Genomic DNA, 25553 nt, shown 5'->3' with positions numbered 1-25553 from the left:
CTTCTTTGCGGTGACATTGTTGCGTTTCAATGTCGTTTTCACGTGGACTTGATTTGCGCTTTATTCTTTTAGTTATCAAAACCCTATCTTATTTGTAGTCGAAATATTTTCTTCGTGAGGATTAGAGTTTGAGAGTTCTGATCGCCAGCGAAGTTGAATCGCAAATGAAAACAGGCTGGTTTATAGGAACAGTGGTTTCTTCTTTTTTCGCCATAGGTTTATGATATCGCTGACTTTTAGAATACAGTCTGGTAATTTCAGACTCTTCAAGGCGGCTCAATTGTTGATACGTACCAAATCGAGTCTAGTACACTGTAAGGGTATCACAATGATTAGTGATTTCTATGGGAGAGGTTCGGTCGATCCAATTCCAACGTTCTCTGTAGCGATATCACTAGTTCCATAAAGCGTACTACCAATAAGGCGATAGTCATTACTGAGGGGGATTAGAATCATGAAATTGTCCCTGTGTGGCCAAGTTAGTGTTTGTGGAACAAACAGAGATCACAGTTATAACGGTCATTTACACACTTTTTGATGATGGAACACGCTGACACGTCATTAACTGCTAGATGGATAGCTTATACTAAGTACAAAGTGTACGTGTCCTAAAAGCAACGGTTGTTTACATTTGTATGTAAATAAATAAATGTTTACATATAATGTAAAACTTCATGATTTGTGTTTTACATTTTGATATTTGCATGGCTCATTAAATTCTATATTTGCATATAAATTAAAATATATGTTCATAGCTGATACACAATGATACAAAAGTATAAGGTGTACATGTCCGAAATGCAACGAATGTTTACATTTGTATGTAAATGAAATATACGTTAATACATAATGTAAGAGCTATTTTTATTTTTTTTCTCGTATTTTTAAATAAGCGTGGAAATTTTTTTTTTATATTTACGTGTAAATTAAACACATGTTTATAACTAATGTAATATATCCGTATTGTTCAAGATACACAATGATAAAATAAAGTTAGACACAAGCGTATTCCTGATGATGTTTGAATTCAATAATCTCAATGACCTTTCGACAGCCCACGGCCATGTAAAGACGACCATCCACTAAATAGGTACCATGTGGTTATTTTGTAAGTGATTTGTAAGTCACCTGAGTTTCCTTGTAAAAGTAAACCTTTAAAGCTACCAGAATGATACATAACATTGCGGTCTTTATGAGTTAATTAAACTTAGTGACTTACATGTACATGTATTTCTATGAAAATATCATTATATTTATTTAAAATATTTATGGTCTATTATTAGTGGAACGTAACGGCTATTTTTGAAACTTTGTAATTAGTGAAAAAGTGTATATATGTAATACATTTGTCGATAAAAACAGCTTGAGGGTTACGAAAAATTAGTTTTGTTTGATGCCAAAACGTACGCTCAGTAGGACCGCATGCAAACAGATTTTCTGTTTAAGTTAACTTCAAATAATATCTCTTTGATGTACTTAATCTCTGCAATACAGCATTTGACTATAGCATTATCTCTGCAATTTGAATTGGAAGATGGCCAGTGGTAATCTATATTAAAATACACATTAATAAAAGTTTGCATATCAGTATTATCGAAACGGCATACTTTAAGTATTACCGGGGTATGTGATATATCCGGACATCATTATTGCAATGTACAACCCAGGGATTACTCAATGTTAAGCGTACACCATTAACAATAATTTATGAACTTTAAAGTGACATTAACTTCATTTCGTCGTATAAAAATAAATTCTAAAACTAATAATAAATCGGATAAGCATTAGACTAGAAAATCCAAAGTTCCTAGTTCGATACTTATGGGCACTGATTGTGTTTATATAAAATCCTGCATACTGTTACAACTTGAATAAATTTTAACGTTATAGAGATATATAACACCTTAATATGAATGTAATCTTATTATAAAACGCGAAGGAATAAAATAAATTTACGTCATAACCGGTAATTTGTTGATATTTCCCTACTTTGGTTCCGGTTTCACCTTACATATTACATCCCCTTAACATAAAAACGATATTCAAATTAATCCATAACATTTAATCTATTATCCACGTAAGGAATGACCTGGTCATTAATGTCTGCATGTGTCTTTAAAGTAATCTTAAGCAAATGAAAATGCTCGATCAAAAAAAATGGATTATCTCTATATGAAGCATATTTGTCTCTGAAGAACACCACTGTATTAGGGATATTGGTCTACAGTTCATATCTGGGATAGAAGTAATTGTCTTTAATCTTTTTGGGTCTTGATAAAGGGGCAGATCGCCTCGAAAATTCGACAATATTTTGTCCACGCTCAAAATAATTACTTTTTTGCCCCATTTTATACAATATTCATAGGGTAACGGCATTCAAAACCATTACAGTTAACAGTATCAACGCAGCTCGAAAACATTATCGTTTCAGAACACTTGTACATAAACATTAGTAAAGCCATGTTGGTAAAATCCACACATTTGATACGATGCCCATACGCCCTGTCAATACAATTCATAAAACAACTGAGCAATCGAGGAGTGAGTATCCCTGCATTCGCTACAAAAGTAAGCAAAGAGGGTATCCTTGTAACTGATGCAGTATGCCAATCATGTCAATAAGATTTTCAGCTGTTTGACTGTTGTGTTGTATAATGTTTGTAAGATAGAAAAGGCTTTGGGTCTATCTTCACTTCCAAGGCGGTGAGATACTGTAGAGTTGTTAAATTTCGCGATTGACTGATTGGAACTTATTCGCGAATCTTCATTGTAGCTCATTAACATGACATGGTATGAAACCATGTTTTTTGTACTAAATTTCGCGAATTTAGGTGAACCCGCGAATATTTGTAGTAAAGTAATCTATACTAATCAGCCTAGATAAACTATTTATCACATACCCATGCTATGTTTCAATAGTGGTCCAACTTATTTCGCTGAATAGTATCTGTTGGTTTGTATCACACATGTGTCACTATATTTGTAAATAAGTAAAGTTCACTCAAGAGGAGTAAAGTTCACTGAAAAGGAGTAAAGTTCCCTTTATTTGTAAAGGAGTAAACTTCACTATATATGTAAAGAAGTAAAATATCATATATTTGTAAAGGAGTAAAGTTCACTAGATTTATAAAGGAGTAAAGTTCACTAGATTTATAAAGGAGTAAAATTCAATATATTTATAAGGGATTAAAGTGAACTATTTTGGTAAAGAGGTATAAAGTTCCACTATATTTGTAAAGGATTAAAGTTCCCTTTATTTGTAAAGGATTAAAGTTCACTTTATTTGTAAAGGTCTGGAGTAAAGTTCACTATATTTGCAAAGGAGTAAAGTTCACTATATTTGAGATCAAGGTAATATCCGCAAAAATAGTAACCCACGAATTAAATTGAAAATATAACCAGTAAGATAACCTGTATAGATTATCGCTGTTACTATGGTTTTTGGTAACGTCGTCTGCCGATAACTCAAGAGTCATTTCTTGGTGCAAAATCGTTTTTGAAAATCTACACTATCGTTAAAAACAAAGACGACTATTTTTGTAAAACCAATTTTGAAATAAAGAAGATGTGCTTCAACACTCCTTTGCCTCACAGTGGAATTAGCTTGACTGTAGAAATGTATTAACATGACAAATGAATATCGCTTGCTGCTATCCTCACTCACACTTACGGCAACGCTGGTGTATGTTTGTTTTCCTAGCTATAACTGTAAATCACAAACTTCTGATGGGAAATATTCTCAGCATATATCTAACTCTTCTCTTACGTATTCCATTTCATAGTCTCTCTCCCATAACGGAGGCTTAGGTGTAAGTTTTCACGCTAAGTCAACGATAGTGCTAATTACGACAAGATTAAGATATTTATAACTTACAAACTCTGGAGTTATCCTGTGTGGTAAAAAGTATCTAGGAACCCTACCGAGTCCTAGGTATGGTACCTACTTCTGTATATCATCTGTTAGATAAACACCTTGATGGAACCGACATTCTAAGGATTTTGGTATTGAAATATCAGAACAAATTACTTCGGGAAAGTACTGAAAAATATACACGATACGAAATCAGCATCTGCTAACGGTCTTCATCGATCATAAAATACAAAATAAGATAAGATAAAAAATGATTCATTTATAATTTTGCTTATATCATATACGTTAAAAAGTATCGGCAGAACCGAACATTCTAATATAGTTCCAAAGGCACTGATTGATGGTTCTCGCTATAAATTATCAATATTTTTATAAAGATATATGCAAAACCGCATACAGGAAATGATTTTAAAAAAATAAGCTATTGATTTGTAATGGAAATTCTTGAAAGTCAAATATTACGAGGTTTTCATTGTTGACTGATACTTAGTTTGATTAAGGGTCCAATCTCCCTAGGGATACATTTGTCATGATCTTGCTGTAAGATGTTCTTGTAATGAAAGCTCCAACTGCAGTTTCAAATAAATTAGAGAAATAATAGCAGCATTTATCATAGACGGTAACACTGACGTATCACCGGATGTTTTGAATCATTAGAAAATGTTCTTATCAATATGATACTTTATCGTTTCAAAACAGATATTAATATGGTTTAACGAAGATTATTGGAAATTCTAAATAGCCAGCGGATCAAGAGAACATCATTTCCTATGGTTAACTAGTGTAGAAAGGGTACCGGGTATTATATTACAACCGAAGATAGCTAGTAAACGTATGTCTAACTCCTGACATATATCGCAATATCACGCCAATTAAATGTAACACAGTATAAACGTACCACAAATATCAAATTATACCGATGAAACACGCAAGATTACATTTTGCCCTTTTATGTTTTGATTTGTGTGATCTTTTTTCCAAATATTTCTTGTCGTGATAGTTCACGATACCCCTTCCATAAGTAAGCAATAGATGAATACCAAGATGGGTTGATAGTCGAGTACTGGTCGTTGGTCTATGACTATTGCTTATGAACTCTCATCTGTTAAATAGTCGCTAAATTTTAAGGGTGGTTTATTGTCGCTGTATTTGCGTTTTCACTGAAATCCGCAAATCATAATCACCAGTGAAATATTCAAAAGATCTTTGACGTACTTAAATTACGGACGATAGTTCAAAGAACCCGGGGAATCGGTGAACGGTGAAATTTGAAATTTAACTTCCGGAAATGTATGCCCCGTATAAAAAAAACACGAAATATTTAGTATATCGTGCATGGCCGAAGTTTTCAACAGAAACAAACTAAGGCGCGAAATGAGACGTCGTAAGCTAACGTTGTGGTGGATCGGAAGCCCACGTCTGTGTTGTTTGCCGCTCAGATGGGTACGGCAGCAGTATAACTAGAGAGCAGGTCATGAGATAGATGTTTTGCATTCAATTATCGAAATGTACTGAGGTAGAAAATGGTTGCTAAGGAATGTCAGTTATGTATTGATATCAACGGCTGATCACTTAGCAATTCAAATTAGGAATAATCTGTCATCAACTCGGGCAGAAATATTCGTCATTTGAAATAAAAGTAAAGTGCATATTTGTACACTCCACATACCTGGCTTAGAAAACAAATTGCCCTGGGTTATCAATCGCCAATATATGCTTAGTGTTGATTTAGGTACAGGGATGTCTAGAACGCCTGAGTCAACTCAGCTGTTCATTAAACTACACTTGTGAAAAGGTTTAATCATTTGTCCATATCTCACGTATAATGAGAATGTTTATGTCAGTTTTCGACATGTGTGGTACTGCAGAATGTTAATGATTAATTCACCTAGAAACTTAAATACCTTTTTGTTCAAAACCTCATTTTTTCATATTTACTATAACATTAACCGTTTGGTTGCCATTCAAATTCATCGAATATTACCTTATTATCTGAAATATATTTCAAACGTCAATTTTATTAATTAAATTCACCAATCATGTCTGTCTAAAGGTAAATCTTATCTTATTAAAATTTCTATAAAATATGAAATACAAAGTTTCTACTTTTTACTACTGGATACTATTTTGAGTACTGCCTTTCACCTAGTCGGTCAGGGTTCGAATTCTGGATACCCCACACGCGCTTACATCCAGGCAATCGCCATATGTAATATGGACTTGATCAAAGTAGATCAATAACTTGACATGCCACGACCCTTTTAATTTCGTTTCTATATGATCAGGGTTGGATTTCACTTTTCCGCCTACCGAGACAAACGTGCTACGTCATATTTTGATCATTAAATGTACGCTATTATCACACGTGACGTTTTAAAAGTGTACGTGTACACTTGTATATTTCTATATTTATGACATGGTCGTATGATATGGTTATGTAAAGTTTCTAACGAGCCCATTTACTTGTTAAAATATGGTATCCATATCTAGAAGCAACATATCACGTAAATATAAATACATAAAATACACGATATCGACTATGGAATGTTAATTCTGACTTCTATCATGTCATGTGACTTATAAATAATCACATGATATAGACAATTAAATTTACTGAATGCGATATCCTTTGACAGTTCACGTTAATCTATCGGTGTAATCTAAGGCATAGATACCTAAACACACCAGTCATAATGTAATCGTTTTCCAGTGTGATGTCAGGAGGGTGTGTCGGTTTTCGTTCGGAAGCGATCTTGTATTGATAATAGAAACATCGAAATGTATTTACGTACGGAATGGGCACAGTGTTAAAACCTCCGCCCTCAGACCATAGTTCGAGACACATTTATCACATAATCCATATGATATCCAGTGATTTCGTCAATTTAATATTTTTGCATATTATGTACCTAGTATAATATGACATGAAGCGATTGTCATTGGCTGTGCCGGACAGTACATCCATCGTGACGTCATGGCAAAGACAATCAAGTGTCGACAGGAAAACAAACGTGACGTCACTATTTCGAGGACGATGAGACAAAATGGCGGTCTCCGCTGGCTTTTCGCAATACATGAGCGTGAGAGTCTTCGAAATTTAGCTTTCTCTAGTCAAGAGGTAAAAGAATCTTAATACCAAAAGACTTTATGGAACTAATCAAAAACTTCTTTACATATAATCTCATATGAAATGGACACTCATTTTGATAGATCCTATTATATTGGACCGTACAATAGTATCGATTGGTATATATACACAACAGGTTGAATAGACATAACTATGCTAACAGAAAGGGTTGCATTAAGCATATATCTTTAACGTTTTAGTGTTGTGCTGAAAATGAAGTCTTATTTATATTCTTTCCATCGTTTGATGCCAAACCAAACAAATGAACAAAAAATAATGAATGCTGGAGGATGTGATACATCACAATCGTTCTCAATCAGATATTGTTTGTATCGCCCTTCGTAAATGTTCAATCTGTATGAAACAGGATATATCTAAAACAGTCTAGAAGTCATGGTATTTTGGCAGCTTTTAATTATCATCACTGTGTCGGTTTAAATGAATTATCTCATTAAAATAGAAATGTTACCCGAACTCTACTTAAGTGCCAAGTTGACAGTGAACTTAACTAAAAATGTTTCATTAGTGTCAAATAGAATCTAAACAAGAAAATCGTATACTTATATCCTAAAACAAGCAATTCTCTTATCCTGCAACAAGAAAACCGCATTTGTAGAATTGGCATACAGGTCATTTAAAGAGGGTATTGTAGCGCTGAAGTACAGGTATCTGGTACTTTTGCTTCTAAACTATAAATAGAACAAGCCTGCTGGAAATTCCGTAGCGCGGGACTTAATATGTACCATGCTACTTCTGATGGAAATCACATACAATAGATGTGTTGTTTATCGGATATCACTCTCTGTACTGAACGACATTGTATTTGTAAACCTGTTAATCTTGATTCCTGATATATTATTCATTAACACGAGTTTGATAGCAGGCAAAAATGCCATCAAAGCGCAAGGTTTTAATTTTAAATATCACGATTCCATTTATCTAACTTCACAATACTCACCGACGGATTCACATGCTGGTAAATTGCCCAAAAGTACATTTTAAACTCATTAATTTTGTCACCAATGGATTTTAAGGAAATCAGTATTAGAATCGTGAAATCCATTAAGAGCAGAAAGGTGGACCGGGATGTGACGATAATAAGTCGGTAACATTAGTGGAATCCCATAAAGGCTATACACAATCAATACCACTGCATGGTTGTTAGATTGGAAGTTATTTTGGTTTATTTGAGCTACATGTAGTATTATTCCAAAACCCGTAGTCTTTTTTGGACTTACACGTGCTTGATTTTAAATCAAAACCACGAGACCGAGACTTAAACCATCTACCTACGGTCAGCATATAAAGGCTTCCTTTTTGTTAACAAAATTACAATTTTGAGAAGGAGGGTTAATGGAATATTTGTATTCTTAGCCTTTCCTGATATCATTGGTACATGTATATAGTAACATAAGAAATCGTATTACATATGTATGTGCGGATACAAAAACATGACATGGTGTTCCATATAGAACTTAATTCAGTGAAATACAATCTAAATCATTATAAAAAGTCAACAAATGATGTTGTAGATATACAAAATACCTACATGTACCACGATACCTGTAATTAAACATTGTAACATACGGTTCTTTCAACCAAATATCTTGCTACGTTTGAAACGTAAGCTTGTTTTCCTATGGGAGATAATCAGTGACAGAAAACTATACCGACAGATGGCAGTAGTGTAACATTCGGAGCATTGCACCCAGTAAGTAGGTCACTGAATCAAGTAACTAACTTATCCCATTACTTAATTCCAATTTTCGGGAAGATGCGATAAATTCTGAATGATGTCAGCAATCACACTGGGGCCTAAGTCTCGTGTGTTATCCTACCGTTAATCAACGAGAGGAAGTCTATAGGTTAGAAGTTTGTAAGTCTCGTAATTGAATCCCTGGCTTTATTGGTGTATCGCCTTTTGCTATCGAAGACAGGTGCGTGTCCTCATTTCACCTAGAAAACATCACCTCTTTGATTACATACAATACGATACCGAGGTTAGATAGAGTCTCTGATGCAATCACGTCATCAAAGTATGTGTGTACATTCTGCGCTACTTCATCAAATTGTGTGTTTATAGACTGACTGACCATATACTACGAATCCAAATATTTACTTTCATATTCTTACATGAATATTTTTTAACTCATTTTTTTATTTGTTTGTTTGTTTTTTTTTTGTTTTTTTTTGTTATTTTTTTCTTTTACTTCGCCTGCTTCTGTATCATCTAAATGCGTTTAACGAACCATTCCATTAAACAAATACAAAACGTAAATAAAAAAAAAATACTGCTCCTTACCGGCTGCCAAAATGTCGACACCTGCTGTCTGTGTTTCCTACCAATCATCCTTACCTATTTAATAAATGCCATTGACCTTCTGCTAGTGTGTGACATATTATCTCAGGATACATAATTGTCAGACGAATTAGCTTCATAACCTAGCGAGATACATAATTGTCAGACAAATTAGCTTCATAACCTAGCGATTTGATTAATTAATATAGCATTGCAATCAATATTACTAGATATGATCTTACAGTGTTAAAACAATGTGAAGGTATTGGCGGTCTAAGGGGATATAAAACAAAAATCCATTCAATTTGATACGCTCAATGAAACACAGAATGTAATGAAAACTGAAATTGAAATAAACATTCACTGACAATTTTACCTGGGAAACAACTTCATGTATGTCAGCATTAACATATTACTTACATATCATATAAAAGAAATTCTTTTGAATCTTTAGATTCAATGGGATTTCAGTGGAAACTCCCGAGTGCCAACTATTAGGAATACTTTTAAAATGTTCTATATTTGCATGTTTCAGAATTACATTGTATCTGCCCTTAAAGTTTTATGTGCCGTATTTTTCATACTCCAGAATCAAGATGAGCTTTTAGTATGTTATTCATTACTAAGAGTAACCATCATTTTGAGAATTACACTATTTTCAATCCATAGGTTTTTATTTTACAGGCACATATAAGAGCTGAAAATAATTTTTGGCAGTACTGCCAAAAATCATGATATTAACATCTATAGTGAATTGAAATGAGTACATACAGTCAGACCATGAAGCCAGATTGTGGTCTAAAATTTCATTTCACATTTTTACAGTGTTATTAGTAATTGTAAAGTGCTTTCTGCAGGTATGTTTCCATCTAAGCATACATAACGCGTAAAATACAACAACTTTACAGTATATAATGTATGTGTTGTAACTAATATTTATAAGGCATCGGAAGTCATTTGAATGACTTTAACAGCTTAATTTATCAAACCTTGTGTTTTTCAATAGATTAATGAAGAAAAAATAACATGTCAAAATTTTTGCCCAGTTACGGCACATATAACTTTAAGGGTATGTATCGATTGTAACATCATGTGTTAGTAAGCCTAACGTCATACGTTTAAGAGAAAACGAAGTGAATTTCACGCACAAAATAATGGACTTGCAGTGGATACCTATCCGCAAGGGAGGTAACTCTGTAATGTGCAAAGATGGCATTCCATAGCTTATAAAGTTGCAGACGGTGTATAGTTTTGTAACAGAATAATACTTCAGTCGCAGGTTGGTTCAAGAGTATAGGGCTTGCCCTCGTCTTTATCAACAACCATAAAACAGATGTTACAGATAATTCGTCAACAACTACTGCTTATCAACTTCTTTTTGTGCTGAATGGTTTCCGACCACTCACGAACAACATGAATGTAATTTCACGCAAATTTTATCATTGCTTTACTCAGCAATTCAGATGAATTATTCTGAACACATGGAATAGAAAATACGACATTTATGACTTATACGTAAACCCGGCTAAAGCAAATAAAGTAAAACTCGATATTAATGACTTACAGGTAAAACCGGTTATAGCAAATAAAATACATCTTCATATAAATGACTAAGAGGTAAATAACAAAGAAAGTACAACTCGACATTATGATTTAGAGGTAAAACCCCTACTACAACAAATAAAGTACAACTTGATATTAAATGACTTAGAGGTTATACCTAGTATATCAAATGAAACACAACTCAATATTAATGATTTAGAAGTAAAACCTACAATAGCAAGTGCCCAAGGATTCCAATGTTAGGGTAGAAACCAAGAATGACAAATATAACTAAACCAGGAAACAGATCAATCGGTGACATTATCATTTACGGTAGTAAAAATCTGAAGTTTGAAAATTATTCCAAAATATTAAATAAAATAACATCATGGTTAATCAACACCATTGGAAGATTTGCGATAACTTGTGAAGATGGCTACCTTTTGAAACCATAACATTTCATTATCTTCTGTTTTAAACCTAGAAACAGTAATGTTATCAAATACAGTCACTGTCATATATTTTTGTATTCATTGCACCATTCACAGTTTCGTATGTCCTGTTGTAGACGAAGGCTGTCACTCGTTTTGAATGAGTTTGAATACAAACACATTGGTTCTTGACAACATAAATCCATTGCGGACATGCTATCTGTTAACAAAGTCAGGGATTTGAACAATCGCAGGCCATGACTTTTATGTATGGCTGATGGCCTCACAGGTCTCCGTTTGCACATGACTGGACATCACCGACCAATTTACATGGATTACAAGTGACCGTGCGTTCTCCGGTGGGTTGAATGCAGCAGGATGGTGAAAAGCGTTGTCTAGACCACAGACAAGCAGATCCCTGTGCGATGTCGATCTCAATTGTCAGGATTTAGACCAGCCATCTAACTAAAAGGTATAAACCACGGCTACCTGTCCGCGCTGAACACTAATTCTTAATGACAAATAAGCATCACGTATTCGCCATAGTAAACACACCACTTTACTAATCGACTGTCAAATGTGATCAGCACCAACCATGTGAACGTTTGACTTGGATTTATTGACGCAAAAAAATGCTTAAAGTAGGGCACTAAGTTCAGCGAGTTTTCAATAAATTAATTCTTATGCATGCCGATTTTTTTCTTCTGGTATTTTAGATTCTTAGACAAAAGATCAGCCATCATTCATCACTTTACTGTTCTTTCGTGCTTTTTTTTAAAGTAAAACTAATATTTAGATCTGATTGCTTAATTGGCTGACTGGCGTGGTATACACTAACTGTCTGATGAACAATTTGCAGATGATTTCCTCTCAGATGATACCTTTATCTAAATAAATAATTGTAACATTTGAAGTCATATTGTTTTTTCCAAATACTATCTACACTATACTCTTTCTCACTGGATGCATATATGTACGTTTATTGCTGTAAATGTGCAAAATCTCAGGCATTAGAAATTGACTCTTGTTTATCCTGACGCCATATCCTCGATAGCCTTGATTCGAAGCACTGTATCTGTAGCGTACAGCATTATAGGGAAACGCGCCTTTAAGTTAATCACATTACCAAACGAGTTGGTAGCGGAACGAGTGCCATTTGTCACTCTAGACGAATTACCACACTTGACTTGACATCTAATTGCAAAATCCATACTTTCCGTCTACTAGTATGCATATTGTTCGTTATGACGTTTGTACACATCATCGTGACGTCACTTTGTCAGATAATTTAATAAAGGATTCACTTGAATAGATTTTTAAGTTCTGAAGGTATGACATACAAATAATATTGTGTAAAAGTCAATTCAAATTAATCCTTATAATTCAATCAAACGTATTGGAAAATCCAAATTTCCTCTCTTTCTCTAAAATATCGCTACACCGTTATACTTGCAAATCAGATACTACGTTACAAAATGCGATTTTAATACATTTTAAAGCCAATAAGAAGGCTCGTTACAAGCAAGATTTGATAATATTTCAATACTGAGCAGTTGACGTCAACTTATTTGCAGTAAATTATTCTCTCATTTTCAATTAAAATTACGAATGTGGTATCAAACATGTTTATCTTGCTGAAATGTAGTTGGCTTGTTAAAGATGAGTTAAAATATCATCGATTTTTTTCTACTTCAATCTGTTTTTTATCAAATGAATTGTTATGAAAAAACATAAAATAATCATAATCTGTCAAAAAATAATTAGTTATGCGATAGGATATGGCATTAAAGATAGTTATGATAAATCTGGCAGTTGTAGAAGGAAGTATCAACGGAATAAATCGACACAATTATATAGCAATACAGCCACATCTGTTAGAGCGCTGAGGGACCATCATCCGTCCAACCTTGTATTTAATATACACCCCACGTCACCGCATTTGCCTAATTTGACCAATCAATAGTGTAGTGTAGGGAAGGGAAAATTGATGGGTTCAATATCTAAAATGCTTTCATTAAGAAGGAACTATCTACCTCTCCCAATGGGTTTCATCAGCTGACGGAAATTCGGGTTGTGTCAATACTAATTCGGCACTGTGAACGCAACTTTGAAACCTTCCTTGATGGAGTTTCTGTCGTTATTATTAAGTTGTGAATACAACTAATTCATAATATAACAGTTCGATGACAGTCGTATAGTGTACCGCTACGAAATAGAGAAAACAACTGAACTTGTTGGTAATGCCAATGTACCCAATATAGCAAGATGAGTGAGTATATTTGTGATCAGATCATTTGAAGTTTGTATTTTATATCCCTTTTCAATTCTGAAGTGTTAACATTTGGTTTAGTTTATTGTCCTTTTAACAGCCAGGATCATTTAAAGTCACGCCCTATAAGGAACATTTCCACGTGGATTACACGTGAGAAATGCCTTCACGTGAATTTCACGTAAAACATCAACTGCAGTGATACAAATTGTGTATCCCATGACTTAAGGTAATCTGTCAAGTTAATCTCTTTTGAGTTAATGGTCATGTTTTACGGAATAAATAGTCCTAAGAATAAATAGTCTAAGAAGATGATAATTTTAATGTGTGTATAGTCTCCAATGGAGTCGCCACTGCTTTTTCGCAGATCCTAATGCAAGTGCACACGAGAAATTTGTGTGATTGACATCTGACACTGATAAAAATTATCTCGTAATCACTTTCACAATGAATTCATGTAAACAAATTTTATCAAAATTCTTGATCGAACATCTAGTGTATGATGAGAAAGCTAATGGACTCAAATCACGTCTAGGGACGCTGCACATAAAACTCGCTTTGTCGATATGGAGTTATATGATCTTTCCTTACATTAATCGTAACATAGAGAAATGTCTATCCTTGTAATTAAAACAAAACTGGTAATGTCGAATAAGTCATTAAACATGTTACACCATTATCAACTAAACACACTTTTTACGTCGTGTAAACATCGACAAAATATGCAATGATTGGTTGACGTCATATTGCGATAACCATAATTCATCCTCTTTGGGGCGTGACAGGAGATCTTATCTGTCGGTTTAAGAATATTTTCAAAAGGCTTTGTCGAGTATTTGACATTCTTTTGGATGAAACTCTCGTCGTTTTCCCTGAAAATTATTACTTTACACATGACGTCACAATCAATACCTATCGGCAAGGACAAATAACTTTGTAATATGCAAATCCTGGCGTTTGGATACCACGTTCTTCAAATCATTCATTTATGTAATTGGTATATGATAAAACATCGAACATTACTCCTGTTCGCGACAAATCAACCATACTTGGCAATCAGTTGGTAAGACTCCATTTGACCACCAAACTCCCACATTCAAGTTGAGATATTCTCTTTTGTGACCCAGTCAAATATTAGATTTCGTTATTCATTGTGATACTGTTGGAAAGACCTGACCGAGTGAGAGGGGGGGGGGGGGGAGGGGGACCTTAATTAATGCTCGGGGAAACCTCATTAGAGTTACAATACGGATAATTTTAAATTCAATAATACCAAACTGGTAAGGATAATTAACCAGCATAGTTATAGGGAAAAACTGTCCGGAATACTTCCGTCCGGCCTCTCTGACCGTATTCTAATGTCAATATCAAATTAGACACCTAGGCTTGCTCGCGGCACAGTTCATTCACGCGTTTCTAAGGAGCTTATGGCAACTCATCATTAACACTAGTATTGAAGAAGTAGGTTGAAAACTGGAATCTACCATAAACGCCAGATAATTTCTTATTAATACAGATGATTTGATTAAAGATAAGATGATGTTAGTGTCGAAGACTTTGGATTAAAGAAAGCTAAATATTCAACCATTCCGGAGCTGACTTTTGCTAAAGAATCAACATTATCTTACCGTTTATTTTAGAACAAATTTTAGTGATGGACTAGTTGATAACTCATTCACCCCTAAAAATCATAATGATCTAGTCCATTATTTGAATTAGAAGAGCTTATATGTATCTTCAGAGGTGAATAAGTTAAAACAAAATCATCAAATAAACTCAATGAGTTTTCTGATCACGGATTATCGCCTGATGTGATCAGTTTGTGCCCGTACTAATGAATCTCTGGTAGTTGAGGGTGATCTAGTACTATCAGTAATTACAACTGAGTTACATGTATGGTTGTGGTCAGTATTTCTTATCTCAAGAAATAATTCACAGGGAGTTTATCATGATATGTACGCTAGCCCAGTTTTACAATCTGTCCTTAAATTTAAGAAATTTCAAACTTTAAAATTCTCAATGAATTGCTAGAAATGCAGAATGCAGTTCTAAATTAATCCTGCAATGAATAATGAATATTTATAAATCTGTTTAATCTAATGCATTGTCGGTGTATTTATGTTGATATTTTAAGACTAGCAACACCCAAAGATCACGAAATCGCACTCCCACATTCATGAAAACGTGACAGCTTCGAAAACTTAAGACGACATCTGTGAGTTATATCTGTAATGGAAGGATATGTAAACATGTTTTTGTCAACGGTTTTTTGCAGAAATCGCCAAGCAATAAAACAGAAGCGTCCATGCTGGCTTACGTTATATGATGCAATAGAAAGGGGGCCAGTAATTTACGTTAGAATCGTTTCCGACAGCTAATCTACCTTGGCTGTCGTGTCCTTGTTGCGCTCCCTGCTGTACGCGTTACGTTTTCAGACATGGCGTAATTGAGTTTATATGCAACACCCGCTATCATAGCTGACATTTTCCTCATTGCTTGGACACCCATGGCGGACCTGTCCGCGTTGATACCTCTCACTGTGCTGGTAAACACGATTGTCGGAACCCGAATTTTTCCTCCGCAATGCATTTTATACTGCGTCTTTCCTTCGCGTGTTTAATTACAAACAAACTGACAGAGCGCAAGACAACCAACACGTGAATGCATGTTCATAGTAATAACAGTATTAGCTTGTCGACCTTCTCTGTTGTATTTCTACGTCTGTCGTCAAATTGTCCGTCTGTCAAAATGACCCCATCACCATGAATTATTACCATATGTCTCGCAAAACATATGGCAGGGACATGTTAGCTATTGTCAGCATTATGTTGAACATTCATCATCTTGTTAGCAGCATATGGCAGGTTTAAGTTTAAACATATGTTTAAAAAAGAAACAACTCGGCTTCTTATTTTTGAGATTTAATATTAAATATCGGTCAATATTACACCGAAAATAAATGCAGGCAAAAGTGAAAAGTAGTGAAGTAGCTAAAAGTAGTGAAAAACTTTTTTACGAAAGCTCACAAACCTTTCGTGGAAACCGTAAAATGAAGTTTACAAGTGTAGATAGTACTATCTGTATAGCTCTAGTTGATGTAGACATGTTCATAATCGAGTTGTGTAAACAATATCTGTATCTAGATATACAAGTACGATCGATATAAACATGCATTGATCTAGTTGTGCGAATGGTGATTATCTCAACTGAATTAGACCTTATTAGATATGGATCGTGAATCTAGATCATAAATTGATCTATTATAACTTCAATTATATAGAAGTAATATCAGCCTATATTTCATCTAAGATTGTTTTTTATTCAAACCGAGCAACTATTGTGTTTTACAAATATTTCCTCATGGAGTATACTTTGGTATATACATGTATATGTATCATTTAGGCAAAAGAGAAATTTCATGACATCGACTTAATTTTAAAATTATTTTTATTTTTGTTTTTTCTATACTTTATATAAGAGTGAAATTAGAATAGAACTAATATGAAATAAGTAAATCAACGTCTTTAGTATTCGATTAAATTTCGCATAATTCGCAAACAATTGGAAACTGCGAGAATTTATTGCTACAAGCATTGTCTATGCGATGAAACAGTAGAAAAATATGTCTCTCTAAATCACGAAATTAAATCATCATGAAAAAGTCGTTAGACATGAAAACGCGAAATTTGGAATCCGTGAAAAATAAGTTAGCTTCCACTTCATGAATCCTGTATCAACAGCCAAAATGGTTTTTAACCCAATATCTGATATCATGTCTGTTTGTTTCCAACTGATCGGGAGATAAGCTCGTTGCAAGCAATTGGGTGCATAAGTTGCAAGGAAATGTAGACGCAACACAGAGACTATCTGTTTCGTGTGATGTTATAAAGTTTGAAAGATCCGGTATCTGTATTACGCACATACTTATATCATAATCATTTCGCTTTTTATAATTTCATGGCAACGTTGACCGAATTTACGTATACGTTATGAACATCTGACAGAATATACACTAGTTGTTCTGAATACAAAAAAAAATTAACATGATTAACAATTCTATATATATTTACCGAATGACAAAAAGAATTATTATTAATAGATATGTAATATACATTCGAAGTGTTCGTATGTGTGGACTTTTAAACATGGATCAAAGAGGTAACGTCCGAAAATGTCATAACCGAAAACATCATGGGGACAAGACTATGCAAAATAAACCAGACTGCCCGGTGGTCAGTGGCTTCAATTCACCCATTCATAGTTGGAAAAATACGCAGGTGATTACGATTGATATTAATTTAATATAAATTAATTAATTAACATTGTCCCACTGGAACAGAGCAAGGCGCCGCTCGAGGGACAGTTTTATGATAACCATCTGTACATAGCTACCCTCGAGGCATGAAGTGACGTTGAAGCATCTACTTCCACTTTGCCCTCCTACCACTACCTGACTTATAGTGTCTTTACTAACCAAACCAGTTGAATTTCTGTTAATTCATGGATTTTCAGTTTTTGCATCTTATGCTTTATTTCTGCGTTGACCCTCGAGACCCAAATTTAGTCGCCTTTTTTCTCCACACCAGTGTACCTTCTTGCCACTTCTCCCCCCCCCCCCCCCCTCTTGACGTTTTCTGGTATGACGTTTCGGTTACCGTTTACATTCAATTCTAATTTTCAAAATAGTTTTACAAATATACAAATCTACATAATGCCAAACATTTTGTCATTATAGATCTTAGTATTTTCACAAATTTCACTTTAATATCAACATCAATAGTATAGTATTACATCTAATAGTTCTCATTCATTAATTTATCTAGTTCTCCTGGATTCGTCTTGGTTTTTTTTTTTTTGGGGGGGGGGGGGGTTGTTGTTGTTGTTTTTTTTAATTTTCTAGCACATGTACACAAAAAAGATCAATGGCAACTTGGGAGAAATATACTTTTTGTTTCAAGCGTCGATATCTTGGCCATTTCAACGGATTTCGTTAAAGTGCTCTTTTGAAAATCATTGTTAAATCCCAGTAATTTCGTTTTCTGTCACCTCCCGCCAAAGAGTTTATTGCGTTCAACTTAATCATATTTGTGCCCTTTGTCTTCTAGCATTTACTATTGATTTTTCTATACTACATATGTATGTGACTATGTGTCTTGATAAAAAGGCAGACTGCCTTGAAAATTATACACCTTTATCAAAATAAAGTATCTTAATTCATAACAAATAACGTGTTGATGTGATGACGGTAATGTATATAACAACACTATTGCTAGGACCGCCCTTTTTTTATTGGCTGCCTTACAGCCAATCTCGAAAAACGTCAACCAAACATGTATATCGGGGCATTGTGTTGGCTTCTCTGCTCAGATACAACCCTTATATCTGAGGGTAATTAGCGGGGACACCGTGATGGTTTACAAATTAACACCTCGGTAAATTGAATTAACAAGAAATGCCATACAAATTCTGCGTAGTGAAAAAACAAGGTAGAGTCCAAAAGCCTATTTTGGTAACAAGAGAGCAAGATGAATACCCACAGTCACATACATGCATTGGGAGAGCAAACATTCCTACGTTTTTTTATATGTCACGAAGAATGTTTGAATAACAATTTGTTTTAATTTTGGTATACGTGCTTCCGTTGTCAAAACAACGGGACTTCGTTACCCTTAGAGGTATCATAGACACATGAAAGGATTTGTGTATCAAAATTCAAGACTCGCGTGGCTAAACCCAATCGCAGTCCTCCTGTCGGTAAACAAATCAGGTGCGTGTTAATTTGATTTTCTTTTCAGGTAATTCGATATTGATAGGGAAAGAGGACACGTTCACTTTGAAATTAACGTAATCTTGGAATTGTAATTTGAGAGGCTTGGTCTTTAATTCCCAAGTATAAATTACAAGATTGTTTACCACTAGAGAATACGATAGCGTGGGGATAAAAAATGTCAATAAAATAGAGGAAAAAAGTTGTTTTTTAATGTCATCTGATAGCGGACTGCGTTACTTCATTTTTAAAGTCTTTGTTTAAATAGCTGTGGAATTATGCATGAGCATTTAAAGCTTTGGCGTAATTACAGAAAATTTCAATAGGATCCTCAGGAGAAGGATTATTGCCATCAATAATTAGTCATTAATAATTCTCCACTGAAACAAGAAACAGAGTACCAGTTTATTACCTTCTCTGAGCATTTCAAACAAGTTCCATCTTATGATATATTTGACAGATTATGCACTCGATATTAATTTCCCTAAAGGCCACGGAAACATTAAAACATTCGTATTACATTGTGTACAACTGTATTGTATATTCCAGCTACGCGACAACATGACTTTTACAGCTTTGGCGAGAATTTTATAGTAACATAATTTTAGAGAACACCTCAGGCTTATCGAGTACTTTTGGAAGACTATACACCTAATGCTGGTTCATAACCATGTGAATGGCCAGTAATGATAGTGACAAAGCTCACTTTAACAGGATGCAACTCTTGGGGGGTCGCATAAAACACAACACACCTGACCTTTAGAACAGCTGTTGAACTTTTTGATCATTCCCTTACTGCTGCGAATGAAGAAAACAAAATTACTCCCAAAAAATGAAAATTCATTTGTTAAAGAATAGTTTTCTTGAATTGATTTTATATATTTTATATCTTATTAGAACTCGTGACGTTTTACGCTTGTGAATGTTGATTTCAATAATTATCGGGATACAACATAATCAATCCACGATAAAATCATTATGTTTATATGGATTTCCAACAGTGTCTTTTTAGAGCAAACCCGTATCAGATTTCTGGAAATTGTCTTATACGTTGTTTTTTTTTCTATCAGATTCGCTGCTGTAAGTAAAAAGGCAAACAGCTCCTTTTTAAAATCACACTGTTAGTTCTTCTAAGCAGGATTGTTGAAAAAAAAATAGATGCCCATTCTTAAACCGAAACAGCTTTTAACTTTTAGAATGTAAATGTAAACTGAGTAGAAAAATTATGAAGAGTCGCAATTGTTATTACCATGCCTTTAACACTACATCTATGATAAAAAAAATGGTAACTTCTATAACGCGTGTTGACTTGTCAAGTAATGTTTAACGTCGTCAATCTAATTACCGCACAGTAGCTATGGCTGCGCCAAACGGTAAAACAGCGATAAGGACCTTCATTGTTAACATATTTGATTCAGATAGGGTACATGTAATATCCCTTTGTTTGGCGTTGTAAATCCCCCTTAGGCTTTGACTTTAGATATTCGGTCGTTTGATTAATGTTATTAATAAACTTCTAATCTTTATTTAGGAACGCATTGGCGCTTGAGGTGATATTTTTCTTTTCTATATGGTAGTGTAATTCTTTTATCACTTATTCATTTTTGTATTACATAACTTTAACGTTCTTCATTTTTCACAATTGGATAATGGCATTTAAGAGGTATCAACAACTTTTTAGCCAAACATATCCCAAACCCTCCCTAACGTCAACACGATGTTTGTTCATTGCCTTGATATTACAACATGTAAATACAACGGTAGATATGATTTGGCAGATTGCACAGAAGGTTTTTATGGTTAAGAATGGTTAAGGCGGTGTTCCAGAAGCTTGATGCATTATATTTATATACATAAAATTGAACAAAATAATGCTTTCAATCTTCTATTTACGAATACTCTTTAATATGAGGGATGAAGTTCCGTTTACCCAAACAGTGGCTAGTATAGTATTGTAATGTAAACATGCATTGTTAAAAATGGTCGAAAAAGCAATGAGGCGAGTAGTCCGAATTATTCTATCTTTCTATTCCCATTTTAAAAAGGCTTTCGGCCAATGAACATGTTCTAAATAAAACATGACAGAGCAGCAGAATGACGTGAAGCATCATTCAGTCAGGTTTCAAAAGCAAATTACGAAAATAAGCACTCGCGAATATAGCCTAGCATGCAGTAAATGTTTGATGTTGTTAGACATCGCTGACCAGGCAGCCGAGTCGGTAGATGATTCGGCTAGTGTTCGGAGGTCCCGGGTTCGAATCCCGGTCTATCTGCTACACTTTCTCATCAGCTGTTACACTTCAGTATGTTACATAAGTGAGAACATTTTTGGTAGGATTACAATATGTGACCAGTAAAGTGAACAGGGGCTTATAGGCATACAATATTATGATTAAAAGGATTGTTGTCTTAAATGGATTGAATGGATTGCTATTACCCCCAAGAAAACCATCGACAAACAGTAGCTGCTAAGTCACAATGAACAAACGCATATAAGCCAGATTCGGCATGAAGTAGTCACCAGAGAGATCAAAAATAACAGCCATATCTTGCTAACTCGAATTATTCGAGACTAAAGCACCGCTTTTTGTTATCCAAGTAAGAGCCATTCATAAGAAGCCTGGCCCAGTACGGAGTAGTGACCAGGAGGTTAAGTAGACGAGACAAGCAATAATATCAAGTCATATCTTGTTCCATTGCTTATTAAAATTAATCGAATTAATCAATCGAAATATGGTAGATCAACAAGTTACTATTTGACATCTACATTGGTAGAAATTGAAATAGGGTAGATCAACGAGTTACTATTTGACAACTACACTGTTAGAAATTGAAATAGGGTAGAACAACAAATTAATATTTGGCAACTACAATGGTATAAAATGTAATGTGGTAGATCAACGAGTTACTATTTTACAATTGCATTGGTAGAGCTTGAAATATGGTAGATCAACGAGTTACTTTTTCACAACTACATTGGTAGAATTGAAATAAGGCAGATCGATAAATCGCATTGTATTGTATTGCGTATCGGATTTGTTTAGTCAATACAGTTTCATTTAGCTTATGCTAAGAAATACAGGTCTGGAATTGTACGCTTTTCTATATTTCGTGAACATCTTCTGCCCTAGGTAATGCTACTAAAAAGATATTGAGGGGTAACTCTGTGAGTGTGAATTATTTTCGCCTGCATTACGAGGTCAGCTCGCTTAGTTTTATGAGAAGTAAATTATCGCGTTCCGACGTTGCAATAAACCAATAAGGCTGTGTCGTTCGCTAACAAAAAGTACCGCGGAATTTATGAGTTTGTAATAGCAAACAGGTTCCTATAGATATGTGTAGCTATTACTGCTTTTTTGTTCACACTAGCGAATGTATTACAAGCGACGAAATTGGCAGAGCATGGTACATTTGGCAGGTAAGTTATAAACATACTGATTCAGTTTGATAAGAATAAATATAAAAGTGAATGTGATAAAATCATCATCATGCGATTAGATTATCAGTTTCCATGGGTGAACAATCTTATATTCTGGGTTTGCAGTTAATTTTCCTATGTCAGGAAAAGAGTCGCTAAAATATGGTGGATGATTTGTGCCATGTTCGCTTTTCGTTATTTCGCTGAGAAAAAAAAACCCGAAATTTTAGCAAAGATTATTTTTCAAGTATTTTTTTTCTCGGGTGAAATGGTACAAATCAGCCATCTGAGTAAAAAGGTCATTTATGTTGTAAATGTACATTTTTAATTTACAAATGAAAAAAATGACTTACCTTGAAAATAACGAATCGCCACACAGACAAATTCTCCAAAGATAAACTGTCGCATTAGTTGTGGTACGAGGGTGAATGGCATACAGAAAACTGCCAAAAGTAAATCACTGATAGACAGATTCAGTAGAAAGACATTGGTCACTGTCCGCATACGTCTGTTCTGGACCAAGGTGATAATGACCAGTAAATTACCGGTCAGAGATAACACAAAAATCAGACAGTATAACGGTATCCGGATCTCGCCATTTTTGTCAAATATTTCACCTGCCATCATGCTGTAATTGGCGCCGCTGGTTTCGTTTTGGCCTTGACAAGTATCATATATTGTCCCATTGCGGTCAGATACAGAATCTATCACTAGTCCGCTATTAAATGTCCCATTCCCGGCTGTTAAATGACATTTCCCTTCTGGTTTAAACATTTTGAATTAAATTCACTATTTTCTTGGAATATTAGTACATCGATATAATAGTTTTGTACTTTTGGAATAAAAATATATTTATTTATCAAATCACGTTATATCCCGAAGTACAATGAATTTCATTATTTGCTATTTCCGTTTTGATTTATTGATATTTATCTACTTTCTAAAACAATATTCTGATGCGTTCGAAAGAATTGTTTATCAAATCCGGAAATCCACAAATATATCCTTGAGAATTTATGTATAAAGCAATTTCTTGTTTTGTCACAACCAGCTTGGTTCGTGTCTCATCACACGACACTCCTTCTAGAACGATAAAAAGGCTTATTTGTAGAGGTAATTTCGCTAATCAGTTGTTAGAAGATCGACACTTTAATTGGTACCATTTCCAATAAAGCGTGCCATTATTCATTACATAAACAATGGAAAACAATTGCGACAACAGGAAAAGTAATTGTGATTCTCTGAATCCCGATAATGGTAATCCTAGTAGTTCACTATTTACCAAAGTCCATCCGATCATTAATTTATAGCGTCGTTGGCCTTTACCGATCCGAGCCTTAATATAGAGACGGTGGACAGGGCTCCACGGTGATTGATAATGCTAGGCTGATAGATGTGATTTAAGTCTAGCTAGTGTGGTGTGTAGCTATGAAAGCAAGCAGTTTCCAACGTGGCACGCGCCCGCTAGTAGCTAAAGGTTACAGCAACGTGTGCTGTGCGATACCGACACAACTCTATTATATGTGAAGGTTCGGCGCGCGTGGCACGGGCCAAGTTGAATTTCACCTTTGAACTTATAGTGTAACCAATCATGATGTCGTACATACACCTTTAAAGAATTAGTTCACCAAGAGGATGAAACTTCACATCACTTAAATGATTCAACTGAATGAATACATATAAAGACAATATTCTATATGAACATCGTGTTAAAATAATCGGCTACTGAACATTGCATAATTGAAACTGAATGATATAAAATGGACATATTGGTTAAGTAACACATTTTTCTTTCATGTATAGTTCTTAAAGTTAAAAACTTTGTGTTTGAATAGAGAACGTTCATGTCTTTTCGTCCAATTCGACTCATCATAGTTTATCAAGTGGTAGTGTATGCTGTTTGATGATAGTAGCGTCGGTTAGGGTCACGTTCCTGATATTTCGTGCTATTGTTACGATTGTATGGTAGTGTTGATGGTTGTGATGTTGTTGGAGGGGTTCATTTATTTTGGTGTTAGCAGTTGTGTTGTCCTGTCGTTTGTTAGGGGTGGTTGTTAAAGTGATAGTGGTGTTCGATGATGGTGTTGTTTCAGTCGTTAGGTGGTATTGTTTCTATTGTTTCTGACGATGTTGTTGTTGTCGTTTGCGCTTACATACAAGTGAAACGTTGAACATAGAACGTTCACCAGCTTAACCGCCACATTGATTTATGTTCAAACATTACTCATAGTAAATAAGCTACATCTATTTATTTTTGTCATTTGAATCGAAAAAGAAATTAATTAGATGTCAATATGTACATGTTGTTGTATAGACAGAAATCGATTCGGTAGTATTCATGACCAGATACTCTATACAAAAAAAGTAATGATCAATATGAACGAAAATTGATATATTTACTTTCGAAGTATAATTATCAGGATAAATAAATATTAGTTACATCAAATTATCTCTTTCTAATTAAGCTCGTAACCGGTCCTGGTCGATAAACAATTAGCAACATTGTGCTGTAGAAGATAATGATCAATGGTAAACGTTGTTTTATCGAAAATAAGGCGAATAATTATTACAGAATACATGCAAACATTATTTAAGTTCATAAGTCCTCAGGTATTGAACTTTATATAACATGCAGCAATAATATATCTTAATTAAACAAAACAATTTTATTAGCTTTATTTCACAGTATACAAAGACAAATACAAAAGAAACATCTCTTTCACACACACTTTCTCACTATCATTGTATAATATTTAGTTTATTTTAATGCCTTCGTTTCAGTCACCAGTGGACATTATTTTTTTTAAATATTACATTTTTGTAACGGAA

General features: G+C 34.4%; 1 protein-coding gene across 1 annotated transcript in view; it reads right to left on the bottom strand.

Annotated features, from left to right (window-relative positions):
- LOC138328106 (cholecystokinin receptor type A-like) overlaps nucleotides 1-24201 on the bottom strand; it is a 56532-nt gene extending 32331 nt beyond the window's left edge. The window contains exon 1 of the mRNA XM_069274733.1: nucleotides 23078-24201. Within this exon, the coding sequence (XP_069130834.1) occupies nucleotides 23078-23498 (421 nt within the window). The 5' untranslated portion in view covers nucleotides 23499-24201. The remainder of the gene's footprint in view (nucleotides 1-23077) is intronic.
- Nucleotides 24202-25553: the final 1352 nt, after the last annotated feature.

This window comes from Argopecten irradians, chromosome 7, assembly GCF_041381155.1.
Source record: "Argopecten irradians isolate NY chromosome 7, Ai_NY, whole genome shotgun sequence".
NCBI lineage: Eukaryota > Metazoa > Mollusca > Bivalvia > Pectinida > Pectinidae > Argopecten > Argopecten irradians.
This window is presented reverse-complemented; position numbering and strand designations above follow the sequence as displayed.